Below are 27529 nucleotides of genomic sequence, written 5' to 3'. Positions count from 1 at the left end.
CTTCAAGGTGTTTCCACTGAGCTTACTCGGTTTTGATATTCGAATTTTCGAACAAATCACGGCATTTTATTTTGTTATAACGACAGTAATGTTAATATCTTTCAAATTTAAACATTAAAAATACAAAATTACAGTTGTAAAAGTATAAATTTGTTTATTAAATGTCACTAATTTTATAATTTGTATTGTTTTTATTTCGAAATGAAAAGTCACTTTATCGATGAAAACATTCAACTTGAATGGATAGCCTATAGTTACATTTGCTTATCCTAGACACAACGCAGTGTTGTATAAGAAAATACATTTTCGACATATTTTAAATCGCATTTACTATATTTGGATTTGTCAAAACTGTATGGTAAATATACATGATTTCAACTAGTTTTGTCCAAAACCACTAGATTTGCTCAAAACGCCTCAGTGGAAACATAGCATTACTTGTTTTGTTTTGCTACTCACCAACAGATGGCAGATATATTTTTTAAATTGTAGTAATAGCAAATTAGGTACAATAGGCCTTATTTTACTCAATTTCTTTAACTATAATGTTGCCTTTTTTGCAACAAATTGCTAAAATTTGTGTGGAAGAAACTTAGTTTTAAGAGTTGAAATAGCACCATCTTTTGGCCGCTGCTAATAAAATTTTCAATTTATTTAGCCTCGATTAAAACCACTGCATTATACACCTGGTGTACACTTTAAGAACTAAAATTTGGATTTGATTGTTTAAAAAATGCGATCAAAAATTATTTTTTGCGAGTGAATTAATTGTATACGATTTCGTTTCTCCCAACTTTAAATAATAATTTTGATATTTTATAGCTTGTAAAAAAATTAGTTTTTCTTATTGTTTCATCTTAGAAATGATTAGCCTACATAGGTATAAAATAAAATAAACTACACAAAAATAATCACCCCTATTCTGCATTTCAATTCCAATCGAAATTTTCTCCGTTTGGAAACTTTGGTATTCTGCATTTCGATTCAAAGCTCCGTCACTAAAATAACACTTAACGAAATGCTTGCTGGAATTGATTCTTCTTTTTCTTACGATTCCGTTTTTTTGTTGGAATACCAATTCTCGTAGCGTAACTGAATGGAAACGTAATCGAAATGCAAAATAGGGGTGAATATCAAGTTAACAAAATTTAACAAGTCAAGTTTTAAATCGACTGTATTAAAATGGACAACTTTATAAAAATTACATTTTATGTTGCAAATTGATATACAATTGCATTTATTTTTTATTAATTAAATAGTTACAAATACAAATGAATATAGATATATAATGTTTATTTGTAGAATTCGTGTTCTTGTTCATCCTTCTTAATGTTATTTTTATAACCTTTTTCGAAGTCCTTCGATAAGACAATGTAACGATTTTCTCGAACTGCATGCATACCAGCTTCCTGGCAAATAGCATTAATGTCAGCACCCGATATCTTATCTGGCCTTGCAACGAATTCTTCCAAGTCAACATCCTCACTTAAATTCATCTTGGAAGTGATTGTCGAAAACACTAGACGTTTTTGACGTCTATCGGGCAATGGGAACTCTATTTTTCTATCCAAACGACCCGGACGAAGTAAAGCCGGATCCAAGGTGTCTGCTCGATTTGTTGCCATTATGACTTTAACATTTGTTGTTTGATCAAAGCCATCCATTTGATTTAGTAATTCCAATAGAATACGCTGTACTTCGCGATCGGCACCAGTCTGAGCATCGAAACGTTTTGTAGCAATAGCATCAATTTCATCTATAAAAATGATTGCTGGTGCATTTTCCTTAGCTAATCGGAATACATCACGGACCATACGTGGGCCTTCACCAAGGTATTTTTGGACAAACTCGGAACCGACGACTCTAATAAAAGATGCAGTTGTGTGATGGGCCACAGCCTTAGCCAACATAGTTTTGCCACAACCTGGAGGACCGTACATGAGAACACCACGGGGAGGGTCAATACCTACAATTTAACAGAAATTTAATTAATCCCTGAATCTGCAGTGTCTAGCTCTTCACTGATCTACTTACCAATTTGTTTATATAATTCAAAGTGTGTCAGTGGCAACTCAACAGCTTCTCTTATTTCTTGTTTTTGCATATCCATACCACCAATATCTGCATAACTGACATCCGGTTTTTCATCCGGCTGCAACATTGAGATTGAACTGTCAGCCTCTGGAGGTAGCACATCAACCAATGCATTACTATGCTTATGCAGAGCAACGGATGCCGAAGGTTTCAATAATTCACGATCAATGGTCGACAAAATGCGAACATAGTAATTCGAACCAGTAGTGGAACCAACAATACCAGTATTTTGGTCAACAGCTTCCAAAAATTGACCAATTACAAGAGGAACTGATTGAATGCGTTTCACTTCCTCTTGAGCATGAAGATATTCTTTTTTCAGATTTCGTTGTTCATCCTTGATATATTCTTCCTGAACTTCCAGAAACTCTAGGGTTTTTTGTAATTTCTAATATACGAGAAATTATTGTAATACCTATTTATTCAGAAATATATTGTAGTGCATTACCTTGTAGCGAACATACAAGTCATCGACATCCAATTCATCCAGTGAACTGTGGGCATCTTTCAACTTAAAGTCAAATGTCTCCTCCTTATTTGAAAAATAATATTATTAAATATAGATTTATCAATATAAGTTGATATTACCTTTTCTTGCAATAAAGTTTCCATTTTTGATTTATATTTACTAACAAAACAAATTTATGTGCTCCGAACTGTGCAAAATTTTCAATGACTTGTTAAAATTTCCGCCAGATCCCTGCGCCGACAAATATTAACGACGGCGGCGACTGACACTAAAAATGTCAGAGCAGGCACAAAAGTTTTGCGAGAAGTTATACAGGGATGGAATGGATGGAAAAATTCTTAAAAATTAAAAACAAATCTTTTCACCAAGTTTTATGAGGATCGGCCTACATTTGACAGTACCCCCATATAAAACATCTTGCTGAAAATCAAACAAATTTTGCATTAAGAAAATGATCAATAACGTAAAAACAAAGATATTTATTTACTTATTCAGTAATAAAAATGCCAATTTGGGCAAAATAAATCGTTTCTCGCTTAAAAACGAATTCTCATAATTTTTCGAATTCACCTAATCCAGGCCCTACATAATTTCATGTTTCTAGGTTCAATATTATAGAAAATTCAAAAAATACCTTTCGATGAACGAAAAAGTACCAAAAGTCCCCTTTTATGTGCTCTCACCTAATCCGGGCTCTACATACTTAATTTCATGTTTATAGGTTCAATATTATAGAAAATTCAAAAAGTAAAACGAAAAAGTACCATAAAGTTCCCTTTTATAGGTTCTTACCTAATCAAGGCCTTACATGCTAAATTTCATGTTTCTAGGTTCAATATTATAGAAAATTCATACGAAAATCGATAAGCCATTTGAAAAAAGTACGTTTTTGTGTTAAAAAAGTTCATTCATGTAAATAAATAATTTCTTTACAAAATTTATATTAACCGGACTGGTTTTCATTTTTAACGGTTTTTTGGATTAATAATTCATTTAAATTTAGAAATGAAAAAAAATTATAGTCTTCCAGGATTTAACAGGGTTATTCAGTTATTTACAAAATGTACGCATTAAAATTTAACAACAAACTAACAACAAATTATCATAAGTTTTCCGAAAAATTTTCTCGATGCGAAAAATACAGAAATTGGGTACTGCTTTATCGACATTAATATATTATTTTTAAGGTAATAACTAGGTTGAAAAATCTACTTTTCGTATATTGGAAATTTAAACATTCAATTATACAAACCTAGTAAAATTTTTTTTAGTGCACATTACACTAATGTGCACTAATTACACTAAAACGCTAATTTAACTAAAACTTATTTAAAAACATTTTTTTCACAAAAAAAAAAACAATTAAATGATGTTTTCTTTTTATCAAGCTAACTATCAAATTGTTGTTCATTAGGTTTAGACGTCCTTTATTAGCGTTATAGCATCGTGAATTGGTAAAACAATTGTGATAAAATCAACATTTTGATACCCCTATGCATTACATAAACATAAACAAAAAATTTACAATTGTTCTGCCGTTTTGTCTACATTGGACAAATATTTATCACATCATTTAACAAAACATAGGGATAACAAAATGCTGATTTTATCACGACAACTCAAAGAAAATTTTACTGAAATAATGCTATATTTTATAAAAACAATTAAAAATTAAATTGTAATGCAAATTTTGTAAATGAACACTAATTTCACTAAAACTTATGTTAAAAATCTATTTAATTTGGGCAAAAACAAAATTCTACACAAATTTTACAATACAATGATGTTTGTTATCAAGACAACGTTGTCTAAACAATTGTTTGGACAACATTGTCATAACGATGCTATAACGCTAATAGATGATGTCTGTACCTGCTAATTTTTTATCATGATAACAATTGACGTTTATCATAATAAAAATGTATCTAATCTAAACAAGGGTTCAGTGCTGTGATAAATATTTGTCAAATATAAGCAGTGGTTAAGGTTTTCAAAATTTTTATAGCTATGAAAACCATTAAATATATTTAAATAAATATTTTATATTTTTATCAAATTGTCTTAAATAATTATGTATTATTAAGTAGAAATTTGCTTTTCGGGGGACCATTTGTATGGGGCTATGCGAAAACGTGGACTGATATTGCCCATTTTCAATACCAAACAAACATTACCTATAAGAAATATTTGTGGAAAATTTCAACTCTCTAGCTCTTTTCGTTCGAATTCTATATTGCTTTCAACAGACAGATAGACATACAGACGGACGGACGGACAGTCTAAGACAGATCGTCTTAGAATTTAATAAGGAGCCAGAATATATATACTTTTGTAGGTCTATGGTCAATATTTCGATGTGTTACAAACGGAATGACAAAATCAATATACCCCCATCTTTTCTGATGGTGGGTATAAAAATTACAGTTTCAGTTGCGATTGAAATAAAAATACGGAAATTGTATATTTTGCATATATTTTTCGAACATCTAATTGGATAAAAATTCTTGACCAATTTAAAGGATAATAAAATCACATTGGAATAGCAATAGTGTGAGTATTATTCAAAAGTTATTTATGACACTCAGAAACTAGGTAAATGGAGTTAGTTCATAATTTATATTTAACTAGATTTTGAAATAATTTCCATAATTATGAAGCTGTTTCGTAATCTTATAAATATGCCATGAGTCGAAGAGTAAAAATTTAATTTGAAATTAACAAGAAACGACAAACATGAAACAGGAAGTTCATGTTTCTTTCTCTGATATTGTTCAAAAATTCTCTATAGAATATAGGCAAAATGTAAAAAAGTTTTTAAATGAATTACAAATTCGATTACCAAGGTATAAAAAGATATATCAATGTTACTTTTATTTTTAGAGCATAATTTTGGTGGGCATATTTTAAAATATTATTCAAATGAGATTTACACTACGTTCATAATGATAGACTACACCAGCAAATTGTATTTCTGTTTCTTTTTATCAACAATATTTTAAATTTTACTATCTCGTTTTAATTAATTCCAGATTGGAGAACTCTATCATTGTGAACGTAGCTTTATTCCAAATTGTATTGTTTTTAGATTTGAATTGGAAAATTGTATTTAATACTATTTTATTATGCCCAATAAACTACAACTATGTTAATAACACAACTTTGTCTTGAATTTAATATGGCAGCACTATAATGTAGTCGACATTTTGACGAAGTTCAATCGAGTACATAAATATTTTCTCTCACAGAGATGGAAAAAGAAAAATAAATTTTCTGAATTATTAAACATTTAAAAAAGACAAGTGTTATTAAAAAAATATACTTTAGTGTTTGTTATAAATAAATAATGAATTGATTTCACTGCATGGGCAGTTGTTTGCCCTAAAAACTTGATGAAAATTCGTGCTGAAAGTCAAAGTATTTCGTTGCACGTCTCGCAGCAGCTCCCCCCATAAAAAATAAAATAAAAAAAAAAACAAAAAAAGGTTGAAAAAATCGCCTTCGCCCATAATCGTAATCAAAGTTTTCATATATCCTTTATTAAACTCTAAGATATTTTACTATGCTCGTACACATCGTCCTAAGCTTTACCATATTCATTTTACAATTTGGGCTAAACTTGGATACCTCCTGAAAAATTTAGTTGGCTCACTTTTTCATTGTGCTCCCTTAGATTGGGCTTAGGTGGATGCGCCTTTTGCAGTAGTGAAAATTTGTATTATAATATATAAGAATTATCAGTGCAATTTGTTGGATATATTTATATGTATGTATATAAAAAAAGACCGATCGATGGTGTAAGCATCTATTCTGCAAATTGTATATTGAAAACAAAAAAATAAAATATAAATTTGTAAAAAAAGTGTAGAAACAAATTATGTACTAAAAAGGTGTCCTTGTCGTTCTCTAATTAAGTAAAATTTTTAAAAATTCATTGAGTGCAATAAGAAAAATAATTTACTAAAATGCTGCTGGTGCATTTGTTGTTGATGCATTATCTTTGTTTATATCCAATTTGATTTGCGGAAATAATAAGAACAACAATAATTAGAAGATTTTGTCTTGCAACTACCACCACCAACATCACCACCACCGCCACCATCTACCCTGACTGCCAGCCTGTGTGCCTGACCGCCAGCCTGCTGTTTTTTCGTATGTAAGTTACTTCTTCGTCTTTTTCACTACCTACTAATCGTTGTTCAACTCTGCTCAATTGCAGTGTGAGTGAGTAGATGGAATAAATATACGAGCGCTTTTTTATTTAGTTTTGTTGTAGTTTTTTGTAGCACTGTTGGTTAGTTAGATTTTAACGATTGTTGTTTGTGCTGTATGTTTGCTTCAATGGCTGTGGAATTGTGAGTTATTTGGTTTTTGTTAGTTTTCTTGGTTTCTTGTCGAATATTTTCCTGTTTTTTGTTTCTTTTATTTTTTGTTGTTACATTATACAACCATACATTTTTATTTGAACTCCTTATACATTTATAATACAAAAAATATTACCGTCATTGTGTATGTGTCACATTTTGAGTTGGTTGATAGTGTTACTTGCTATTGTCACTACATACTATACATTATCATTATTTTTCTTTACTTATTACTTTATATCTTTGCAAATATCCTATTGTAGTTAAATACGATTTAATATAAGAGAATTTGAAAAAACTTACAATTATAAAATATGGATCGTTCAAAATATGTACCTATCTTAAATTTCAATAATTTATAATTGCAAAACTTTATCGAAAAATTAAGGAATACATCAATATTTCTGGGTAGCCAGTGTACGGTCGTATCTGGGGTGTATCCAACACCGGCTTCAATAAAAATAATTTCTGGAAATCAAAATTTTTATGTTTATCGTTTTATACCTATGTAAAAAATATAACTTTGAAGTGCCACATCTCTGAAACTCAGAATAACTCTTCCGGGTTATTAAAGTAAATATTCAAACATCAATAGGATTATAATATCATCATTATTTTATATAGGTAGTAGATAAATATTGAACTTTCCGTCTTACTCTGATTACACAGTGACAGAGGATCTGTAACTTCAGATCCTAATTGCATGGATAATATACAGCAATATTACTAAATTCGTAGGGAATCTACTCCCTAGCCATTTCTCCTTGAGACTCTGTAATCGAAGACAATAGCACATTGCTACCTGATTATCTCGGAACCCAATACAACCTTATTGTAAATGTGACTAAGAGTACATTCTGCAACCATAAGTAAGAATTGTTACATGTGCAGTAGGCGTTGAGTTTTTTCTTCAATATTTCCCGAGTATTTTCCCTCCATGATAATTTACTATCTAACATGAATCTTAAATAATTAGCTTCACTAGATAATCTTGTCGCCATTTACACTAGCAGTCTAAAGTCATCTATCTTGTATCGTCTTGAAAATAATACTAGTTCAGATTTTGCACGATTTACATCTTGACCTTTTGCATTCGCCGATGGTGAAAGTTCGCTCAATGCTGTTTTTTTTTTTACATTTTTCATTTCATTTTATTTATTGTAATATTTTAAAGCCACATTTGGCCAATTAATATTAATACATATATATTAATAATAGTAATAGTAAATATTACAGAGTTTAAAGAGTTATTTATAATTACAAGTAAAAACTAAAAACTATAAAGTTTGCATTGGAATTTATCATTAGGTTTAGTTAGGTTTATATTATTATTATTATTTTTTTTTTTGCAAAAATATTGTGACTCCTTATGATAAGATTGGGTTAGGTTATGTTGATTTGAAAATGTGTACTACATCAAATCCGAAAAAATACACATAAGGCACAAATCGGGCCTGTTGTGAACTCCTTTTCATGGAAAATGTTTGTGGGTAAAAAAACGTTATATAGTAAACTCAGTACGTAATTCCAAAGAAGTTTTCAGAAAATTTTCAAATTTAGTTCATTCAGATTTTGCAGCATTTATACCCAGACCTTTAGCATTCGCCCATGATGAGATTTCGCCCATTGTAGTTTGCATAATACATATGTAGTATTGAATTGGAATTATTTTCCTACTTTTGGATTCAAACAGTTTCAGTATACCGTTAAACGCTAGTGACCACAGGAGAGAAGATACTTCTCTTCCCCTTGGTGACCCTCTGGTAAAATTTCTCACAGTGGTCCTCTAGAGTTGAGTTGATAATTCTGCTGTTTAGCATCTAGACTATCCATTTCACCACAAACTTTTAGATTCCAAGCTCTAACAGCAAATCTCTAATCGGTTCAATCTTAATGTTATTGAAAGCTCCCTCAATATCTAAAATAATTTAATCAAGGTTTGCTCAATACATCTTGAACATCTTTCAACATTTTTTTTATATAACACGAATAACCAATTAATTTTACTTAGAATAGCTATAAGTTTTTAGGTTGTGCAATTTATTATATTAAGATATGTAATTGTAAACCAAGGAAGTCGTACGGGACAAAAGCAGAAGTTTTTTGGTCAACATATCAATCGCATATTTCTAGGGCTATTTATCAATGACTGTAATTATAGAATGTTATGTTTTGATGTCTATTGAAATTTTTAATGACGCAGATGCTAGTTAGTTTTAGGTTTTGAAGGGTTATACACTACAAAAAGATGCATATCCACTCGGAGACCATAATGTCCATTATGATTCCCTTCGAAGAGTGAAAATTCAAAAATAGAGAACAAAAACTCTACAAGAAAAAACCATTAAGAAAGAAGAAGATAGGTAAAAAAGATAGATATGAACAAGTCAGTATCCAAAAGAGTAAAGATATGAGAGAGAAAATCGTTGTCCCCCTATAAAGCCCGGTATAAGAAGTGACTTATTCCCTTGACAAAACCTAGTTTTGGCCATAGGGTCTTTGATACATTGCAATCCAATCTGTTATTCGAGGACTGGTTTATGATGTCACGGATTCTTTCGAATATAATAGTGACATTAGGTGGTTTTACCATTCTTTCCCTGTCATCTATATCAAGGTTCGAATCTAATCTAGCCAGTTCGTCCGCAACCTCATTACCATGTAGTGCCCCGGCACCCAACCTAAGGTCATTTCCACAATCTATAACCAGGCGTATCAGTTCCAGTCGCTTCCAGCGCTAGGTTCTCTGATTAGAAGACATTATATTCGTCAGGTAGTCTTAAGGGCCGTTTCATGTTGATATCAGCGGTATAGACAACGGCACCCGTGCCGGTATCCATCATTGGCCCATTTGTGAAAATTGCACACCCACCAAACATCTATCAGTGTAGTTACCTTCTGCCGGTAAACTCCGTTTCCTGTACGTAAGAATTTTCCAATCAATGTACAGTGCTACATTTAGTACATTTTGGTATCAATAAAGTCTAATTTTAGAAGTGAAGACTCCATATGGATTATGTTCTCAATATGAGTTACAATATCTGTTTATGCTAGTTTTGGTATTATTGAGTACAATAAATAGCAAATAACTTAAAAATAGACAAACTGAATCAAATCTCATAAAATCAAAATGCTTTAAATTAGTAGTCGTATGTACTTCACTACTTGTTTATTCTATCATTAAAATCAAACTACCACTTCAAAACTTTTAATTTATATGTAAAGTATTGTATATATTTATTATATTTTGCAAAAATTTATATAAAAAGATATTTTAGAATGTAAACAAAAGAGAACATCTGATTTGAATATGGTTTTTTTTAAATCATTTCGATTTCATGACACCAATTCAAATCAGAATCGATTTTCAATCTGGTAATAAGAATTCTGACTTGGATTCTGTATCAATCCTAAATATTTACTTTTTTAATGATTATTTTTTAAAATTTTAAAAGTGTGTGTGGTCAATACATTCAAATATTTTTGTTATATTTGTTAAGCTTAAAGCTGATTTCAGTAAAATTTTGTTTTAAACAGTGATGCAAAAGTGGGCGTGGTCATGATTTTATCGTCCACATTTTTGTTGGGTTACCTCTAAGTTTATGTCATGCATGTGTATAATATTTTAGATAATATCTTTAAAAACTAATAACTCTAAAACTAACGGAATCAAAAATGTTATGCGACTTTATGTAGTTCGACAACAACATCGGGACAATTTCAAAACATGCGATCCCAGATATATTCTGGATCCAAATCTTCAATAATTCTATCAGACATGCTTTTGAAAAGTTTCCTATTTAAAATCAGCAAAATCCGTTCATAAATACTGGAGATATAAGCAAAAATCCAAGACAACCTCTGAAAATTTCACCAAGAAAGAGAATGCTGTGAATAAAACCATCAACAACATAAGCTTATTGTAAAAGCGTATGTGTGGTTGTATGTTGTTTTTTTTTTGTTTTGCTTATTTTGTGGGGTTTTGCTTGTTTTGTTTCGTTTGGAGTTAGTTGTTGTTGTGTTATGTCTTGTTATTGTTAAAATAATGGTAGAGTTGGAAAATATGAAATAAATTGAAATGTTATAAAATTAAATGTGAGAAAATGTGACACTGTGTACTTTTCATAAGGGAATATTATCGCTCCAAAGACATTTGGAACTAATTTCGTCGAAAGCCTAGCAATGACAAGGAAAGTGCTTCAGACTTTTACTCCACATTCTCTACATTCATCTGAATCTGCAAGTTTAATTCATTAGCCTCCACTTATAATATGTACAATTATACTAACCTGTGACTGGCTCATTTTCAGGACGCTTTTCGTCCTGCTCTCGTTAAAGTTACACCATCTTACACCAATTATGGGATTCTCTTGCCATAACTTGTGGCTCATTATTTAAGTGGACTTATGGCATTCTATTGCCATAGCTTTTATTCGGCCCTTGTTGTTGTAGCAGCGACACCAGTAACGTTTATATAAAGTTTAATTATTCCAGGCTCTTCTTGATCGTGTTGGTTATCCACATCAGCCAGATTTAAAACCAGTAGCAGATCCGCATCTATCGGCTGGATCCAAAGGGATTCAACTCCAGCTGAGTTGGATTTGCCCTGCAGTTGAAAAGGTGTTGAATGTTTTGCGGGCCTATGCCAAACATAGGACAGGGATACACAATGGTGTCGTTTATTCCCGACTAATACGAGTGTAAACGAATACATCATCCCGATCTTAGTTGCGCCAATACTACTCTAGTGCCACGTTTTAGGTTTCGTTCCTCGTTTGTAACGAGTGGGTGACGACCTCCCAGTATAATACTTATAAAAGCTTTTATCAATTATATTATCCATGTGTTCTTGTATGTCGCTCTTATACAAACGAACATCTTTCCTGATATGCCTCGGGGGGTTATAACTCCGTTAGATGGTGGCCTCTCAGATGTCTTCGATATCGTGATGTTTGCTCCTTAACTGAAAGCGTCTTCGCCTCTTCATGCATATGTTCAGCTCTTGTTGCGTCGAATGGATTTGAGTTCATTATGTTAACTTCCTCGTGTTCCCTTTTGCTATTTCGTTGCTGATTATTCATAAAAATTACAATCTCTTTGATCTACATATTTCAATTTTTTCCTAGGATATAATTTTAAACGAAAATGTTGATGATCAAGTGTTTACTAATCTAGATCGGCATATATTTCATATATTTTAATGTAGCCTGGTAAACAGCGGCATTTCTGCTAGAATTGTTTGTAATAAAATCTACAATTGTTACTTTCTATAAAGATTTAATTCCGCTAATGTTAAACGATTATTAAAAAGTAAAGTAAATTTTATGTAATAAATATGCGATATAAAAATAATATATTTATTCTCTTTTTAGATTGCTCTCTACTGTAATAACAATATCCGCAAAATAATTTACGTGCAAAATCTGTAAAAATGTCTCGTTTTGGTCTCCGAAGTTGTTCAGATGGTTTAAAACTTTTAGAAGAAAAAAACAATCGTCGTAAAGCTTCAAATCCCACATCAATATCTACAAAACGCATATTACCACAAAAGGAATCGAAATTTTCAACACAAGTCAATAACGATGAAGAAAACTTAATTAATGATATTAAAATCGAGTCAGACGAAGTAGAAAAGTGTTCTGATACCTCTGATAAACTGGCGAAAAATAAAAATCCTGGAGGAGTTGGTGAAGATGACGACGATGATGATGATGAAGATAATAACAATGATAACGATAATGACGATGATGATGACTATAGACAACAATCTCCAGTTTGTAAGGGGACACTGGTTTGCAGTTTGCCTTTAGATCGCATCAATGAGATTATACAGAAGCTTAATTTAAATAAAGCGAAAATTGAAAATGAAAAGGAATCTGATGAAATAATGATAGACGAAACGTTGGATAATGACGATGATGAAGAGGAAGATGCCAACATATCAAAACAGTCTACGTCGAATATAAAGAATCTTTGTTTATACTGTGATAGGAAGTTTTCATCTCATAAAATGCAATTGAAACACGTCGACAAATTTCATTGCTTGCAACAGGACCGCCGATGCAGTGGCCGAAATGCTCAGTTGCAACAACAATCGCAATCAACTTCGCGAAAGCGCAAGTCAGCCATTAGGTCACAAAATTTTCCAGGTTGCAACTTTTGTCAAAAAACCAAAGGGCCGTTGCAACCAGTTATATTACCAGCAACTGAATTAAGTTCTTTGTTTCTTCATTTAACCGACTGCCATACAGATAAATATTTTGGTTGCAAAACGTGTGTTATACGATTTCAAAATATATCTAAATTATCCAAGCACATGGAAATAGTTCATAAAACATTACCATTTGCCTTCGATGAAAGCAGCAGTAAATCGAAGGACAATGATACTGATTCTTTAGTTTCCATAGACAAGTTAACTATCGGAGAGAGAAGCAAGTTGTCTTTAAAACGACAACAGCGATCTCAAAAGTCGTTAAATAGTTGCATGACTGTCAGTGGAAGTAGCGTAGGTACAGTAAGTTCGACGTCTCAGTGTAGCACTGCCATAGCACCGAATACATCTGTAATTGGCGCGGAAGAGCCAATTCTATCCCGCTTGGGTTTGACTCAAAATCGCCTACCGAACAATCGTAAAGGTGTTCGATTGCGAAGGGAAAAACTACTTCCGGAGATGCTTCTTAAGTCCGAACAGAATCACACATCATCAACTAATTTTGCATTTGGCCAAACTACCTCCATATCTGCCTCTTCCACCTCCTCCACCACCTGTTCTCCTAAATTACGCGGCAAATCAATAAAAGCCATTGGTGGATTTTCCGGCGACACAACTACAGACGTTGTTTTTCGTGTACCCACACGAAATGATATATTGTCGTGTGTATTTGATGACAACTTTTATAAAGAAGTGGTTTCGAATGTACGTAACAATTTACTCTTCCATTTAGATGGTAAAATTATGGGAAACTCGATCCCAGAACTAGACACATCACTGATGCGTCACGCCCATCAACCTCAAATACGAAGTACACTAGTCAAAAGCCCCATTGTTGTTACGACAATGGATAGTGAAATTCACGCAGCAACAAGTCTTGCTGCTATTACAGCATTTCCGACGCTATTGACTGCCGAACAATTTGGTGGCGATGCAAGTTCTGCAAAGATTCGTCGACCACATACGAAGAACTCGTGGAAATGGAAGTGGGATAGTGTTAAAAAATTTAAGCTTATCAACGAGGGAGGCAAAATTGTTAAGAAAATGAAACATCCCATGCTGGGGTTGCGCGATCTATCTAAACTAGATATGTGGACCCAACTGACCATGCGTCAAAAGCACGAGTTACTGCAACAGCAAAAAGCTAACCAAACTCATGAAGATAATCACTGGCATCATGTCGCACCAGCTGCTGACTCTTCAGCAGATTCATCGCGTGAGGAAAAACAACGACTAAATGATCAACTAAACTTTATATTAGACATGCGTCTACTGCCGCACATTATACTCGAACAAAACGAACAGGCCATCATTAAATTAGAGAATGATGAATTTGGCATAGCTCCTACCCAAATAGCAAGTGAAGACTGCGGGGAGAATTTTATGGCACAAACTTTTGCAGATGAAAGCTTTCTGTCTATGCTTAATCTTCTACCAAATTATGACACTCAAAATACTCGCACAAAACTGGTGCTAAGTGGAGAATGGGCAAGGCCTCGATGCTACCTTTGCATTTGTTGCGGAGCAAAGTTTGAAAAATTGAAATCCTTAGAAGAACACAAAATGTTTCGTCACTCTCAGATCCTATCGACTCATTACGAGGTTGTTGGTCGCGAACTATTAAATGGAAATCTCTTGCGACATTTATTTATACCGAAGAAAGCTCTGAGTCGTTATGGTAATGATAGCGACAACAGCTTGATATACAGTGGTGCTGCTCGTCGATTGTTTTGGCATAAAAATGAAACACTTATTCGTGAAATTACCAATAACGAGGAGTCCTCCGATAGTTTGCAATCGGTGCTTCACAGTTGTGCGACAAACTCGCCAAGTCTTAAAAATAGCAGCAGTAGTACTGAAGACTGTGACGTTGATTCAAAATTATCAACTACAGCTGCCTTACAACTGGTTGGAGATGGAACAGTTGTCTCGCCAACGCACAGTATTCAGTCGTGCAGTTCATCATCATCAACTGGTCTAAAGAGACAATTGAAAAATCCAACTAGTTCACGATCGTTGCCAATAGCTAACGCTAATGCTAGTAGCGGTGGCAATAACACTAGCAATATCAGTGGATCCGGTTGCTCTAAATGTGGTCGCAAATGTAATGGTGTTCTCGATCTTTATCGTCATATGCTCGATTGTTCTGGTGACTATATATGGTCACTAGCGAAGAAACGAAAATACCGTTACTATTGCGGATCTAAAAAACGACGTCCTTGTAATAAGCACAGTATTTTGGAATTGAGAAAAAATAAGAGCAAAACTGCAGTTAAACCACTTTCCATTTCAAATGATAATACTACCGAGGAAGGTGCGGTATCATCATCGAATTTTACAAAAACCAAATCATCACCTCGTTCTCGTCCAAGTGATGGTAAGTTAAAATTTTCAAATATTTTTATTTATTTATTTATTTATTTGCCAAATCGTATTAAAAATGTTAAAACATTTAGTTTTTTAATTTAAAAAAAAATTTACTTTGCATTTGAATAAATTCGGGTTTCTTCCTTCAACATGTATGAAATAATAATGTTGTCCGTAATCGATAAGTTCATGAACTTATCGAGCATCTAATTGACAAAACTTCAATTGCATACTAAAGGGACATGAGGAATTATTTCTGTGAAATTTTAAATTAGTCCGATAAAAAATGTCACAATTTTATAATTTAATCAATTACCGCTGAACTTCGAACGATATTAATTTAAAATATGATGGGTATATTTAGAATTTAGCATAGAGAGAAAATGTTGAGGCCAGTGGCTTGAGCTTGGTTCCGCTGGTAGTTTATCCCCCATATTCATATAAGCTTAATAAAGTTGATAATGAACCTAATATCTTTATGAATACGGTGGTATGTTAGTGTAATAATTTCAGCATGGAACATATTATGTTTTCAAGTTTAACTGTTTCTAAAAAGTTAAATAAAACGACAAACAAAGTAGCAAAAATTACATGATAAAAATTATAAGTGAAAATGTTTTTATTTATTTTTATTTTTTTTTTTTTTTTTTGCTAAAAAATAACATAATTATAAATGCGTTTCGTTTTAGCTGAATCCATTAAAAAGATGTTGGAAAATTTGCCTCCGAAACGTATATGCAAGAAAATATTTCCTACTCTGAGTAAAACTAAGAAATCCATCAAAAACATTAAACCTAAACTATTAGCTAAACACAAAATTTACAATAGTCTAAGAAAGACTCGAGTACGTCAAATGTCTCAGGCAGCTAAAATTTTATCTAAAACCAAATCGCAACTAAAAAAACCTAAGAAAATGGCAACAAGATCAACCGCTTCCACTATAAAATCTAAAGTAGCTAAAAATAGAAATAACAAAAATAAGAAAGCTATTAAAGCAACTGTAAACAAAAGTGGCGAAAAGAAGTTAGCAACTGAAAATCCACCATCCAGTGATGAAAAATTCAAAAATAAGCTAGAAGAGAGTACAGATGTAGTGGATTATTGTAGCATAAAAACTGAGAATGAAAACGTTAAAGATTGTACGACAAGCGAGACTATTGATTCTGTTAAAACTACAGAAGTTGGAACCAATAATCAGATATTGCAAAATTCTAGTGATTTGTTAATTCCTGACAATTCCAAACAAAATAAAGAACAATTGTCTCAAGATGAAAAATTAAAAAAGATTTCAGATCCCATCGATACATCTACAAAGCAAACATCTGACACAATTATAAATGTCAGAAATATAATAACGTTACAGGAAAAAGTTCCAGTGGAAATTCAAGACCAGACAAAGGCTTCAAGTAATACAACAGCGACTAATATAACGTCCGACTCTGAGCGTAGCACTCAAACAAATAACAAAAATGTCAAGAGGAGTAAACGTATCAGTGATTGCATTGCGATGTTAACAGGGAAGTTAGAAGAAAAACTTAAAACTGAACAGAGTACAGTAATTCCACCCATACAGGAGAAAAAATCCGCTAGTGATATGTCACAGCCTTTTCAAATCTTCACTCCACCTGCAGTTCCTTCTATACCAATACAACATCAACCAATATTTGCTATGCCAAAACCTGCTGATGACACCGAAAATGAAAAGAGTTCTCCTAAAAAGACTCCTAAACGAAAAGCTATGTCCAGACGTATTATAAAGACAGATGTGTCTGAAAGCAGCCCTTTGCCTCCTGTTATGACAAATTTTATAAATAAACCCCTTGACAATCCTAAAATGATGACTCCAATAGAAATTACTTCAGCTGCAAGAGAAATTTCGTTGCCAAAGACATTTGTGTCTCAACAAATTTCTTCAACACAACAGAGTTTAACAACGACATCAGTGAAAAATCTCCCAGAAATTGTATTCGCTCAAGTTGAAAACAAAAGGCCAACAAATCTTATTCCTACAACAGTAGTTGCTTCAATGCCTCCACCGGTTATGCCTCCGACTGTATCAGGAATATTGCCGAAGATGCCACTTTTTATTCCTATGGATAATGTTAGACAACCAATAGCGACACCTCATATTACGCCGATAGGATTACCATTAACAAATTTGCCAGTTCAGGTTCCAGTACCTATTTCAATAGAGAATGTACCCCAAACATCAAACGCTTCAATATCAACAACAGTCACAGTGGCAGGTGGAAATGTTATTCCAACTCCAGTGAATCCTATTATGACAACTGTACCTGCCCACCTCTTAGCGCCGCCTGGACTTCAATTAACTATGCAGCCTTTTAATACAACAAATGCAATTGCAGAACCTTTAAATTTGTCCAATTCTTCTAAAAATGTGCAGAAACAAAGCCAGGACTTGTCATGTACTGGTGTTCAACGACTAAGTGGCATGCCTGCGCGTCGACAAACAATTTGTGGTTTCGAAGTACGTAATTTTGCAATCTATGATGAAATGGAACCATTAGATCTATCTAAAAAACCACGCCCTGAAAAAACTCTTCCCACTATTCCTTTTCCACCAAGACATATTGAAATGGCTTCTCTCTTATTACCTCCACAACCAACTCTCGGTGTACCAAGTGAGTCACCAATTTTGGGTATACCACCTCTAACACCAGAAGCATTGTTAAATAAGCCATTCTATTCGAATTTAGATCTACTGAGAATACCCCAAGTTCGTAATCCGGCAGCAGGACAACAAGTTGCCGTTGTCACGAATGAACCTGCACCACCACCTGCTATTGTTGTCAATACCACTCCAACTATTCCCCAGCCCACTAAGATGACCAATAAGAAAAGAAATAAACCACAGGCAAATATAAATGCTATGGTTCCGCCTCCAGCTGTAAATGCCATTGAGGGTATAACTTTTAATTCAATCGCAACCACAACTATATCTAAGACCAATAATGCCAAAGATTTTATAAATAACACCTCTAAAAAGGAATCATCGGCAAAGAACAAAAACACTCTTCGCATGGATGAAGAAGTTATAAATCATATAGATGATGCCATTAATTCCGTTATAAATGCTGTTAAAGCGAGTCTCGACAGTGAAGAAGCTGAAAAGGCTCAAGAGATGCTACAGATAAAAAGCCAACAACCAACACAACCTTTGATTCAACTAAAGACGACTGATGATGTCAATGCTCCGAAGGAGTCAATTGCTGAATTTAAATATTTAACAGCCGCCCGGCGGAATATGCGATCAAAGACCTTAGACTGTCGACCTGCGGCCCTAAACAAAGCAAATACTAAAAATGCATCCGTCAATAATCAACGTCAAGATGAGACTGCTGCTGCTGTTGTTATTACTTCGAACACTGCAGTTACTACTCCCGTTGTTCCTGTTACTCCTAATAAATCAACAGTTAACCAAAACAATGAAATCATCAAATGTTTGGATAATAAAATTCAAATAAATGCTTGCATAGTGCCAGTGATCAGTTCTGAAAACGTTAAGGATAAAATAGAAACTAAAAAGAATGAAGTTCAAGAAAAAGTTTTAGAATCGGAACCGATAATTGTGGATAAGCCTTCAAATGAAAACTTAAATAAACGAAACAAAACTTTAGTCGAGGAAACGCAATCTGTGAAAATTGTTGAAAATCCTATCAAGGACAATGTTATAGAGACACCTAAACCTTCTTTAGAAAGTATTGCGATAACAGCAATGCCTGCAATTGGTCAAGTGGAAGATACTTCTAATAAAAATATTGTTAATTCAATAACAACGAATACGAATACGAATACGAATACTACTATCAATTTAGATTTAGAACAAATGAGCAATAATAATAATACCTCATCAGGATTTCATAGTTCAGCACAATCCGATCAACAAACCTCTGTAATGTCAACGACAACATCGGCAGTATCAGTGACAGCTGCAGCTACAGGAATTGATACAAAGAAAAAACAAAGGCGACGTCGTAAAAATGAGTTGGCTGCGATTGTAGCTGATCAATTACTGGAAAGTTTCAAGCTTGATAAAGCGCGCCGAGACAACTTGAAGAAATTGGAGAATTTAGCATATGAAAAAAGTGAGGATTTGCTATTGACTGGAATGCTTTTAATGTCAAGTACCAAAAGAAATGTGGCATCATCATCTTCAAATAACATAAATGCACCAGCTGAAAACATTGAAAGTAGCGTTACTGTAAAACGAGCCGGAAAATCTCAAAGAAACAATCAAAATAGTGAAACTCAAAAGCAAAATGAAGTTATTCCCATGGAAAATAAAGCTGTTATTGAAAGCTCAACAGTGAATGAAAAGTCTTTGGAAAATGAAAAGGATCCTTTAGAAGTTGGGGAGTCAGTCGATGGGAAAAAGAACAACAAGCGTCGGCCGTATCGTCGTCGTGGAAAAACACTCGATAATGAGAATATAAGTAAATTGAAATCATCTCTGGAATCATTTTCGATTGATATAGAACGACAACTGAACGAATATGAGGCAAAAAATGTGAATGTATTTAAAAATGTTTCATCCAACGAGAGCGCAAAACAGTCCGGTAATTCCAAGAATCAGGTCTCTGCAAATATTAATAAACCTTCTATAGTTCTAAGGCCAAGTATTCTTTCCGTAACACTTGAGTCTGGCGCCAATCAGGAGATTCCACAAACACCAACCAAAACTGTGGCTAATGATTCAAATAAGACTGTCGTCTCAAGCAGAGATCCGCGTCTTAATAAGAACATTCACAAAGAAGGAGAGAAAAACAATGAAGCACCAACCAGTACAAGTGCTACAAAAGAAACGGTATTAACTCAAAAAACAGGTCCCGAGGATATAGGAGATGTGGACGAAGACAATTATTTGACTGAAATTGCTAAAAACGTAAATGAGAAAATTATGTCAACCGAAAATGAAGAGTTTGCTTTCAAGGATGATGGTTTTGAAATGGTAAACGATATGGGAATGGATGATTCAAACAGTAAATTTTCAAGGCCTCCCACGTCTATGAGTGTTCGAAGTGCACCTAATTTCAATGATGATCGTTCGAATTTTGGTTCTATTTGTGATGAAAATACGAATACCGAAGTTATGGACATGGATTTAGATGATGAGATGAGTGTATATACTAGTTACTCACAAGATTTGGGCCGTGGGCGTGGGCGAAGGCGTCGTCGTAGACGTAGTATTTTGTTAACGCGAAAACCCAAGAAAAGAGCGTCAAGTCGTGACATGTCGGCGGAAAAAATTGAATGTATTTTATGCAAAAAAGTATTTTACAGTGCAAATTCTCTATCGAAACACAATATGACACTGGCACATGTATCAAAGGTGTCCGAACAAGAGTATTTACTATCGAAATCGCATTCTAATATTCAGAATCTTACAAATTCTGAAGAGCTGCAGACGTATGGTACTTTGGGTCCATATGCCAGAAGGTCTACTAGACGATCCACTATATCTGAACCTCCCATGCTATCTCGCTGTGAATCAAATCCATCACCATTGCCACCTATGCAGTCTACTGTAGTTCCGCCAATACAAAAAGCTCAATCGCCCCAGACTCCATTAGCTATCAAATCAACAATAACGACGCAGCCAAACGCGATCGAAATGAACAGTACTGTTCAAGATGACCTGAAACAAACAGAAGCTATTGTTGATGCACCTAAGTCAACAAAGACTTTACAAAAACCCACCACAAAAGATCAAATTCCTGAAAATGAATATGATGTAAATATTAGTGTTAATACAGCATACAATGGAAACTCCCGCTTAAATCTGAATCCAGATGAACGATTATTCTTTGAATGTTGCAATATATTAAAAAGTGCAGAAACTCCTCGTATTAGTAATGCCGTAAGCACGGGCGAACAATGCAATATTAATGCTAATTACTCATATGCCTATAATCATCAGGAAAAATCCACTCAACCCAGTATTAATGTTAATCGTCCATCTGTAAATAATTTAACTATTGAGCCTTCCTCCATGCGTACATCTAATATACCTGCAAATCATCATCAACTAGCTCCTCTGCAATTGCCAAATAATAATTTGCATGCGATAAGCCATCAACCAATGATGGACCAACAACAAACCTTATTTAGAGATCCGCAAATGATTAATCAACCAAGTTGTTACAGCAAACCCCCCGTACATGACAATAGGTAAGTTGTATGACACACTCTTTTTGTTTATTTTACTTTCGCATCAGCAGGCAATTATATTTTCTGTTAAAAAATAACGGCGAAACGGAATATTTAGATATTCTCTCTATCTGAACTTTCATATACTTAAATATCTTAGAGATCTATAGAAGTCCATTAATTTGGAATAATGCTAACGAATTGTGTTATGTGATCGAAGATAACATTTTAATACACTTTTTTGCGATATTTGCAGATAAAATTCATATTTCATTAAATGCCAAACAAATGCCATTATACGGTCAATTTATTACTGTGATGAAGTAAATTGTTTTACTGAATAATATAATAATATGAATTAAAAGAAATAGCTTTTATAGAAAAGTAATCCTAATAAACATAATAGTCGATCAATTTAAAAATAATTAAAAAATAACGTTTAATATCTTCTTTCCACTCTTATAGAAAATATTAATTTCAATAGATACTGTTGATGTACATATCAAAAAAGTGGAACCAATTAAACCTTTATATAATAAATATTTTTCATATGTTCAACTATTATCATTTACAGAAATGCAAGATCTCCAACATACTCAGCAATTTCTCATTTATCTGCTGTTACCAACACCACATCTAGATTTAAAACGAAGGCTGCCATGAAAGGCTATGAAAATGTTAACATCGATTTGAACCAACAGCAAGAATCAAAATCTCGTACTATATGCAAATTGACAGAACTGGCCGAGATTGCATTAGGAAATGAGGAGAAACCAAACTCACATGATTTTTCACCAATTCAAAGTACTTTAACTCCGCCGGAAATGTCTTCACATATAATACATTCTCATCAGGCGCCAAAAGCGAATATAGACAGTGCAATGCGTCCAAAGGGAATGGATACTCCGGAGTACGTTACAACATTAGTAACTGAAAATATCAGAGAAAGTAATGCGCAATTGCCTACAAGAAGCGAACGCACGAAAAATAATGAAACCCGAAGTTCAACATCCTCTAAAACCATTATGCATTCATCAATTATTAAGGCGGCAGTTGAGGAGCATCAAAAGGCTCAAACAAGCAATAAAATCATTATACCTGATCGACCGTTTAAGAATATTGGTCTAGAGGAAAAGGAGACTATTACTTTCCAGAAGCCTAAAACTCCTGCTGTCAATCTATTGACAGAGGATAATAACAGCGTGTCAACAGGAAGTTTCTCTGATAGAGACGATTATGATTTCGGCTCCCTTAGCTGTGACGACGAAGTGAGTGTACGTGAAAGTAACGATAAAAATCAGAAAAATAATACCACCGAATCTAGTTCGGAATCCAGTCGTGCTACAGCAAAAACATTTGAAAACAAATCTCTGATAATGGGGCGAATTTTCAAGAATGCCAGTACGAAGGCTGCCATCAAAACTACTGCTGTAAATACAGTAAAGGTTAAAAGTGTGGGAGTACAAAAAGATCAAACCCCAGTCCCCAAAGCTGATCTTAACCAACTTTTCGATGAATTGCGTGGTAATTCTAGAGTCGATGGTGTTGTTAGCGATAGACACTGTACTACAAGTGCTGTTGAAATCAGTCCAGCTGCTGGTATTCCAACTGGAGGCAGTAGTCGGGTAAACCACAAGCAATACCAACAGCAACGTGAAAACTTGAAATCGGTTATACCTGCAGCTTCTCCTCCGGCTGTAGTTAGTTCTACGACAGCAACACCGCCAGCAAATGTTAGAAAACCCAAGGCAAAGGTTACACGTGCAAAGTCAACTGGTGGAGCTAAAACACGCAAAGATATATCAAAATTACAAACAGAACTCGGAATGAGCCCCGACGAAATAAAGAAATTAATAGATGAAGGGCAACGCAAATCAAAACGTCGCTGTGCGACAAATCGTCCAAAGAAATTGGTTGAAATGTGGAGTTCAGATGAGTATGAAGAATTCCTTTCCACTAAAGACATAATTGCATTAATTGAAGAGAAAGAACAACAAGAAAAACGGAAAAAGCGCAAAAACAGCGTAAATGTCTCCTCAAATACAAGTGAAGTTGCCAAAGAAAAAGAAAATCCAGATGTGACTTCAAGCACGAAAGAACCAAAACGTCGCAATACTCGCCGGATGAGTATGGCAGTAGAACGTTCCGAAAATGTATTATTAGATCGGGAAGAGGTATTGCCGCCAAAAAATGCAAAAACAAAAAAGGCTGTTAATAAAAAGGAAGAACCTGTGAGTACAACTGCCAATACCACAAATGCCAGTGAATTAGTTGTAAGTCAGAAAATAGAGAAAATAGTACCCGAAAAAGGAAAAGGCAAAAAGGCTAAGGCAACAGATATAATCGAAAACTCTGCCGTGCTACCAACAACAAGTGATAAAAGTAATGTTTCGCGTAAAAAACGTTCAAATAACAATTCTAATAAATCGAAAAGCAAGCCAACGCCAAAAGCAAAACCAGCGCCAGTGGTCAAAGATAGTTCTCGTGCAAAAAACAAAAAACGTCAATTTGAAGACGATGAAGAATCCAATGAAGATGTCACTGTTAATGAGGACGTGGATGATGATGACGATGATGATGACTTTCTTATATCTGAGTTAAAAAATAAACAAAATAAAACTCGTGGCGGTAAGGTGAAAAACACAAAAGCGGTAGCATCGGTATCTGCAGCCATTTTGACAACTCCGGCAGCTAGCGCCAAGACATTAACCCAAGAAACAGCAGCAAAAAAGCGCGGTTCCAATAACAACAATACAAATTGTAATAACTCAAATATTGCGGCAGGCACTAGCAGCAATGCAAAAAATCAACAACATAATCAACCGGCAGCAAAGCCTAAGCGTAAAAATCAGTCTAATCAATCCCCTCCGCGTCGTAAACGTTTGGCAACTGAGAAACTCTACTACTGGTCTTCGTCCAGTGACGAGGACTTTGGTCGCATTAATAACAACAAAATTAATCACCCGCCACCTGAAAACTATGAAAACGCTACTGGAGAACAATATCAAAAACACGGTTGGATTGTAGGCGATTCACATAAAAAATTGGTAACGCTCTTGGCCATTGCCAAAGGCAACAAAAAAGTCGACTCAACTAGCGGTGTAAAAAAGAATATTGGTAAGAAACGTAACTAAAAATTTTGTTAGTTAGTGTATGTATGTATGTAGACCAACCAAAAAGTCAAACAAAGAATCTGCATCAATTTACCTTAATATGTTTGTAAGTATGTTGTATGTATATGAATGAGATGGCGGATTTTATAACAATTCCCTTACCATAAGCAGCAAAGTATCAATAAGTATATATATATATTATATTTAAAATTTAACGGTAAATACAAAAATATTATATAACTTTAATTTAAATACATACATATGTATATGTTTAGTATATGCATAGTTATTATTAATATTATAAATAAATACATAGAATTACGTAGATTTAATTCACATACTTACACTGTACTCATACTAGTGATAAATTCTACTAATCAACTATAATAGGAATCATATTCTAACATACTACTACTAAAAACAACAAATTGTATCAATTCAAAAGTTGAACCAAATTGTTCATTAATCTTTTTGCAAATTTCCTATAGTTTTTGCGATTTATTTGATATCAGATCTAAGCCATGCAAATTTTGGTTTCAATATCTGTCAAAAATAAATCTTATTTATTAATAAACTAGTAAAACTACTGACTGGATTCGCTTCTAATTGAGGATTTATTGTTTAGTAAATACGTTATTTTTGTTGACAATTTTTTAAATCTTCAGGATTTTAGAATTTAATTAACAAAATCTAAAAATCTTTTTATATCTATAAAATATTTTATTGTCGTCGGTCACTTTAGGGTTTAGTCATCGTCCGCATCTAAGTCGCCCTCTCTATGCCAACTCCGATAACAATGCTGACTAGCAAACCTGAGGTAAAAGTCTGGTTAGTGTCTGCACCTTCCATTACCTTAAGAGTTTGAACACCTTGTACTAAGGCTCTACGACCGTTATTTATCATTCTCATAACAGCAGTTTTTACCTCTGCTTTAGGTAAGAAACAATGTCACTCCTCTAGATTTAGGCGCAAACCAGAATAATGCTCAATATGAGTCAGATGCATCCTGAATTTGTAGGAGGTTCCACCAAATTTCGAAATATAAAACCGAATTAAAACATCGATCTCATATGTCATGAGGGTGCGATAATGAGCGGAGTAGCTTCCCCTGATACAGGGAATGACGCTATTTAGTCTGGGTCTTAGTAGAGCAAACGAAGATAGCGTCATACTTCACACAGCCACTTTAAATATAAAGAAAACATTTTTTCATCTTTATTAATGACTTTGAAATCAGTTTTCTTAAACATTTCTTTAAAGAATTCTGCAAATTAAATTATTTCAATAGAAAAAAATATTGGTTTTTATTTACTTTTATTATAAATACTTTGTTGCTAAATTCAAATCGAGTATTGCAAAAAATAATGTTGTAATTTGTTTAGTATTAACAACACTATTTGGCATCCAATACTAAACTACGCCTGAGGATTTAATTAATTTTGTTAGACTTTTGTTTAAAGTAGTAAACTATATAAAGTGAATTCCGCTATTGTGTTCGTTAATTTTTAGTTGAAAAAAACTTGGTATGTACATATGTTAGTGTGTTGTATATGATCCAGTTATAAATCATTAAAATTATTAATTTGTCTGTAGAGGTACATACATGTATTAAGTGTAAATTGTTATAATATACAAACAATGCCGATTAATAAATAAACAAAAAAATTATTTAAACACCCTCGTCGTTCCCTATATACCTTTGTTTTCTCAAAATTTGTAAATGTACAAGGAGTAGTAGTAATATAAATTAGTTTAAAATAAGAAAAAAAAGAAACAAAATACAAATACTATATTTGAGTAGATTATAATAGATTATAAATAAGTTTAAGTTGTAGTTTTGTAATGTAAGAATGACAGGAAGAAGGCACTGTGCTATATATTGATAAATATAATTAATATATTAAATATAATCATAAATTATAATTGAAACACACAAATTAACAAAAAGTTTTGTTGTATAAAAAATGTACTAAGTTTAATTTAATTTTATGTATGTGTTACGTATTGTAATTTAGTATTTTTTTAAATAAATATTTTAAATTAATATAATCGTGAAAAAACACAGTAACACATCTTAAAAAAAAAAAATAAATAATAACAATAAAGCAAAGCTTATAATAATAAAAATAAAAAAATATGTAAGCCATTTTAAACCAAACAATTATTGTTTTATTTGATAACTCCTCCAGGTTGTTGGCTTGTCCAATCAGGAGAAAACAGCCGAAATGGTAACTCTTCCATACTTCTATAAGAACATCCATAGGAACTAGAAATGCATTGGTTTAAAATGAATTTAAAATAAATTTTTCAAATACATCCCTGAACACTTAAACTGTGAAACCTGCCCTAAATCCGGCTTTAGGTAATAATTGGACATTTGAGTGAACTAGAATTATCAATTCGGCATAAATAAGTTTTATATAAACATAAATAAATTCAACCGTCAAATTTTATGAGGATCGGATCATATTTGAACCTGATTCCTATACAGCACCTCTTGTCGGTACAGATGAGCGAGTCGAAATCCGAAGAACCGATCCCAGCGATCCCAGAATTCAACAACTCAACCGGGAGATCTGCAAGTTGGAAACACTGTATCCGACCCCAAGCGCTGCTCGAACTACTTTGCTCGTCAATTTATTGAGCACCCCGAAAAGAAGCATCGTAAGGAAGGTACGTGATCTTCGAGTCAGTGACAGACCATATGTCTTTAAAACGAGTGAGATTACGAAGGTCATCAGAGATG

At 33.4% G+C, this 27529-nt stretch overlaps 2 protein-coding genes across 2 annotated transcripts; one reads left to right on the top strand and one right to left on the bottom strand.

Annotated features, from left to right (window-relative positions):
• Nucleotides 1–1201: 1201 nt before the first annotated feature.
• On the bottom strand, nucleotides 1202–2845 carry LOC119611273 (26S proteasome regulatory subunit 6B). Its single transcript, XM_037966804.1, has 4 exons — nucleotides 2683–2845; nucleotides 2543–2626; nucleotides 2035–2482; nucleotides 1202–1966 (listed from the first exon to the last, which is right to left on the bottom strand). The coding sequence occupies exons 1-4, from the start codon at nucleotides 2704–2706 to the stop codon at nucleotides 1293–1295; spliced, it is 1230 nt and encodes a 409-aa protein (XP_037822732.1). The 5' UTR covers nucleotides 2707–2845; the 3' UTR covers nucleotides 1202–1292.
• A 2920-nt stretch (nucleotides 2846–5765) lies between these two features.
• LOC119611264 lies at nucleotides 5766–26851 on the top strand. Its single transcript, XM_037966792.1, has 4 exons — nucleotides 5766–6716; nucleotides 12297–15512; nucleotides 16192–21691; nucleotides 22245–26851. Exons 2-4 carry the CDS (start codon nucleotides 12356–12358, stop codon nucleotides 24802–24804), a joined length of 11217 nt encoding a protein of 3738 aa, XP_037822720.1. The 5' UTR covers nucleotides 5766–6716; nucleotides 12297–12355; the 3' UTR covers nucleotides 24805–26851.
• The last annotated feature ends 678 nt before the right edge of the window (nucleotides 26852–27529 follow it).

Source organism: Lucilia sericata, unplaced genomic scaffold (assembly GCF_015586225.1).
Source record: "Lucilia sericata isolate MDLA Ls3-8-SP2 unplaced genomic scaffold, ASM1558622v1 Contig000031F_arrow, whole genome shotgun sequence".
NCBI lineage: Eukaryota > Metazoa > Arthropoda > Insecta > Diptera > Calliphoridae > Lucilia > Lucilia sericata.
This window is presented reverse-complemented; position numbering and strand designations above follow the sequence as displayed.

Excerpts from the sequence above, each read along its gene's own strand:
- LOC119611264 (XM_037966792.1), top strand. The coding sequence starts at position 12,356 with ATGTCTCGTTTTGGTCTCCGAAGTTGTTCAGATGGTTTAAAACTTTTA. Across the intron at positions 15,513-16,191 it reads TCGTTCTCGTCCAAGTGATG|CTGAATCCATTAAAAAGATG; the intron begins GTAAGTTAAAAT and ends GTTTCGTTTTAG. Across the intron at positions 21,692-22,244 it reads CCCCCCGTACATGACAATAG|AAATGCAAGATCTCCAACAT; the intron begins GTAAGTTGTATG and ends TATCATTTACAG.
- LOC119611273 (XM_037966804.1), bottom strand. The coding sequence starts at position 2,706 with ATGGAAACTTTATTGCAAGAAAAG. Across the intron at positions 2,627-2,682 it reads AAACTTTATTGCAAGAAAAG|GAGGAGACATTTGACTTTAA; the intron begins GTAATATCAACT and ends TTTTCAAATAAG. Across the intron at positions 1,967-2,034 it reads TGAATTATATAAACAAATTG|GTATTGACCCTCCCCGTGGT; the intron begins GTAAGTAGATCA and ends GTTAAATTGTAG.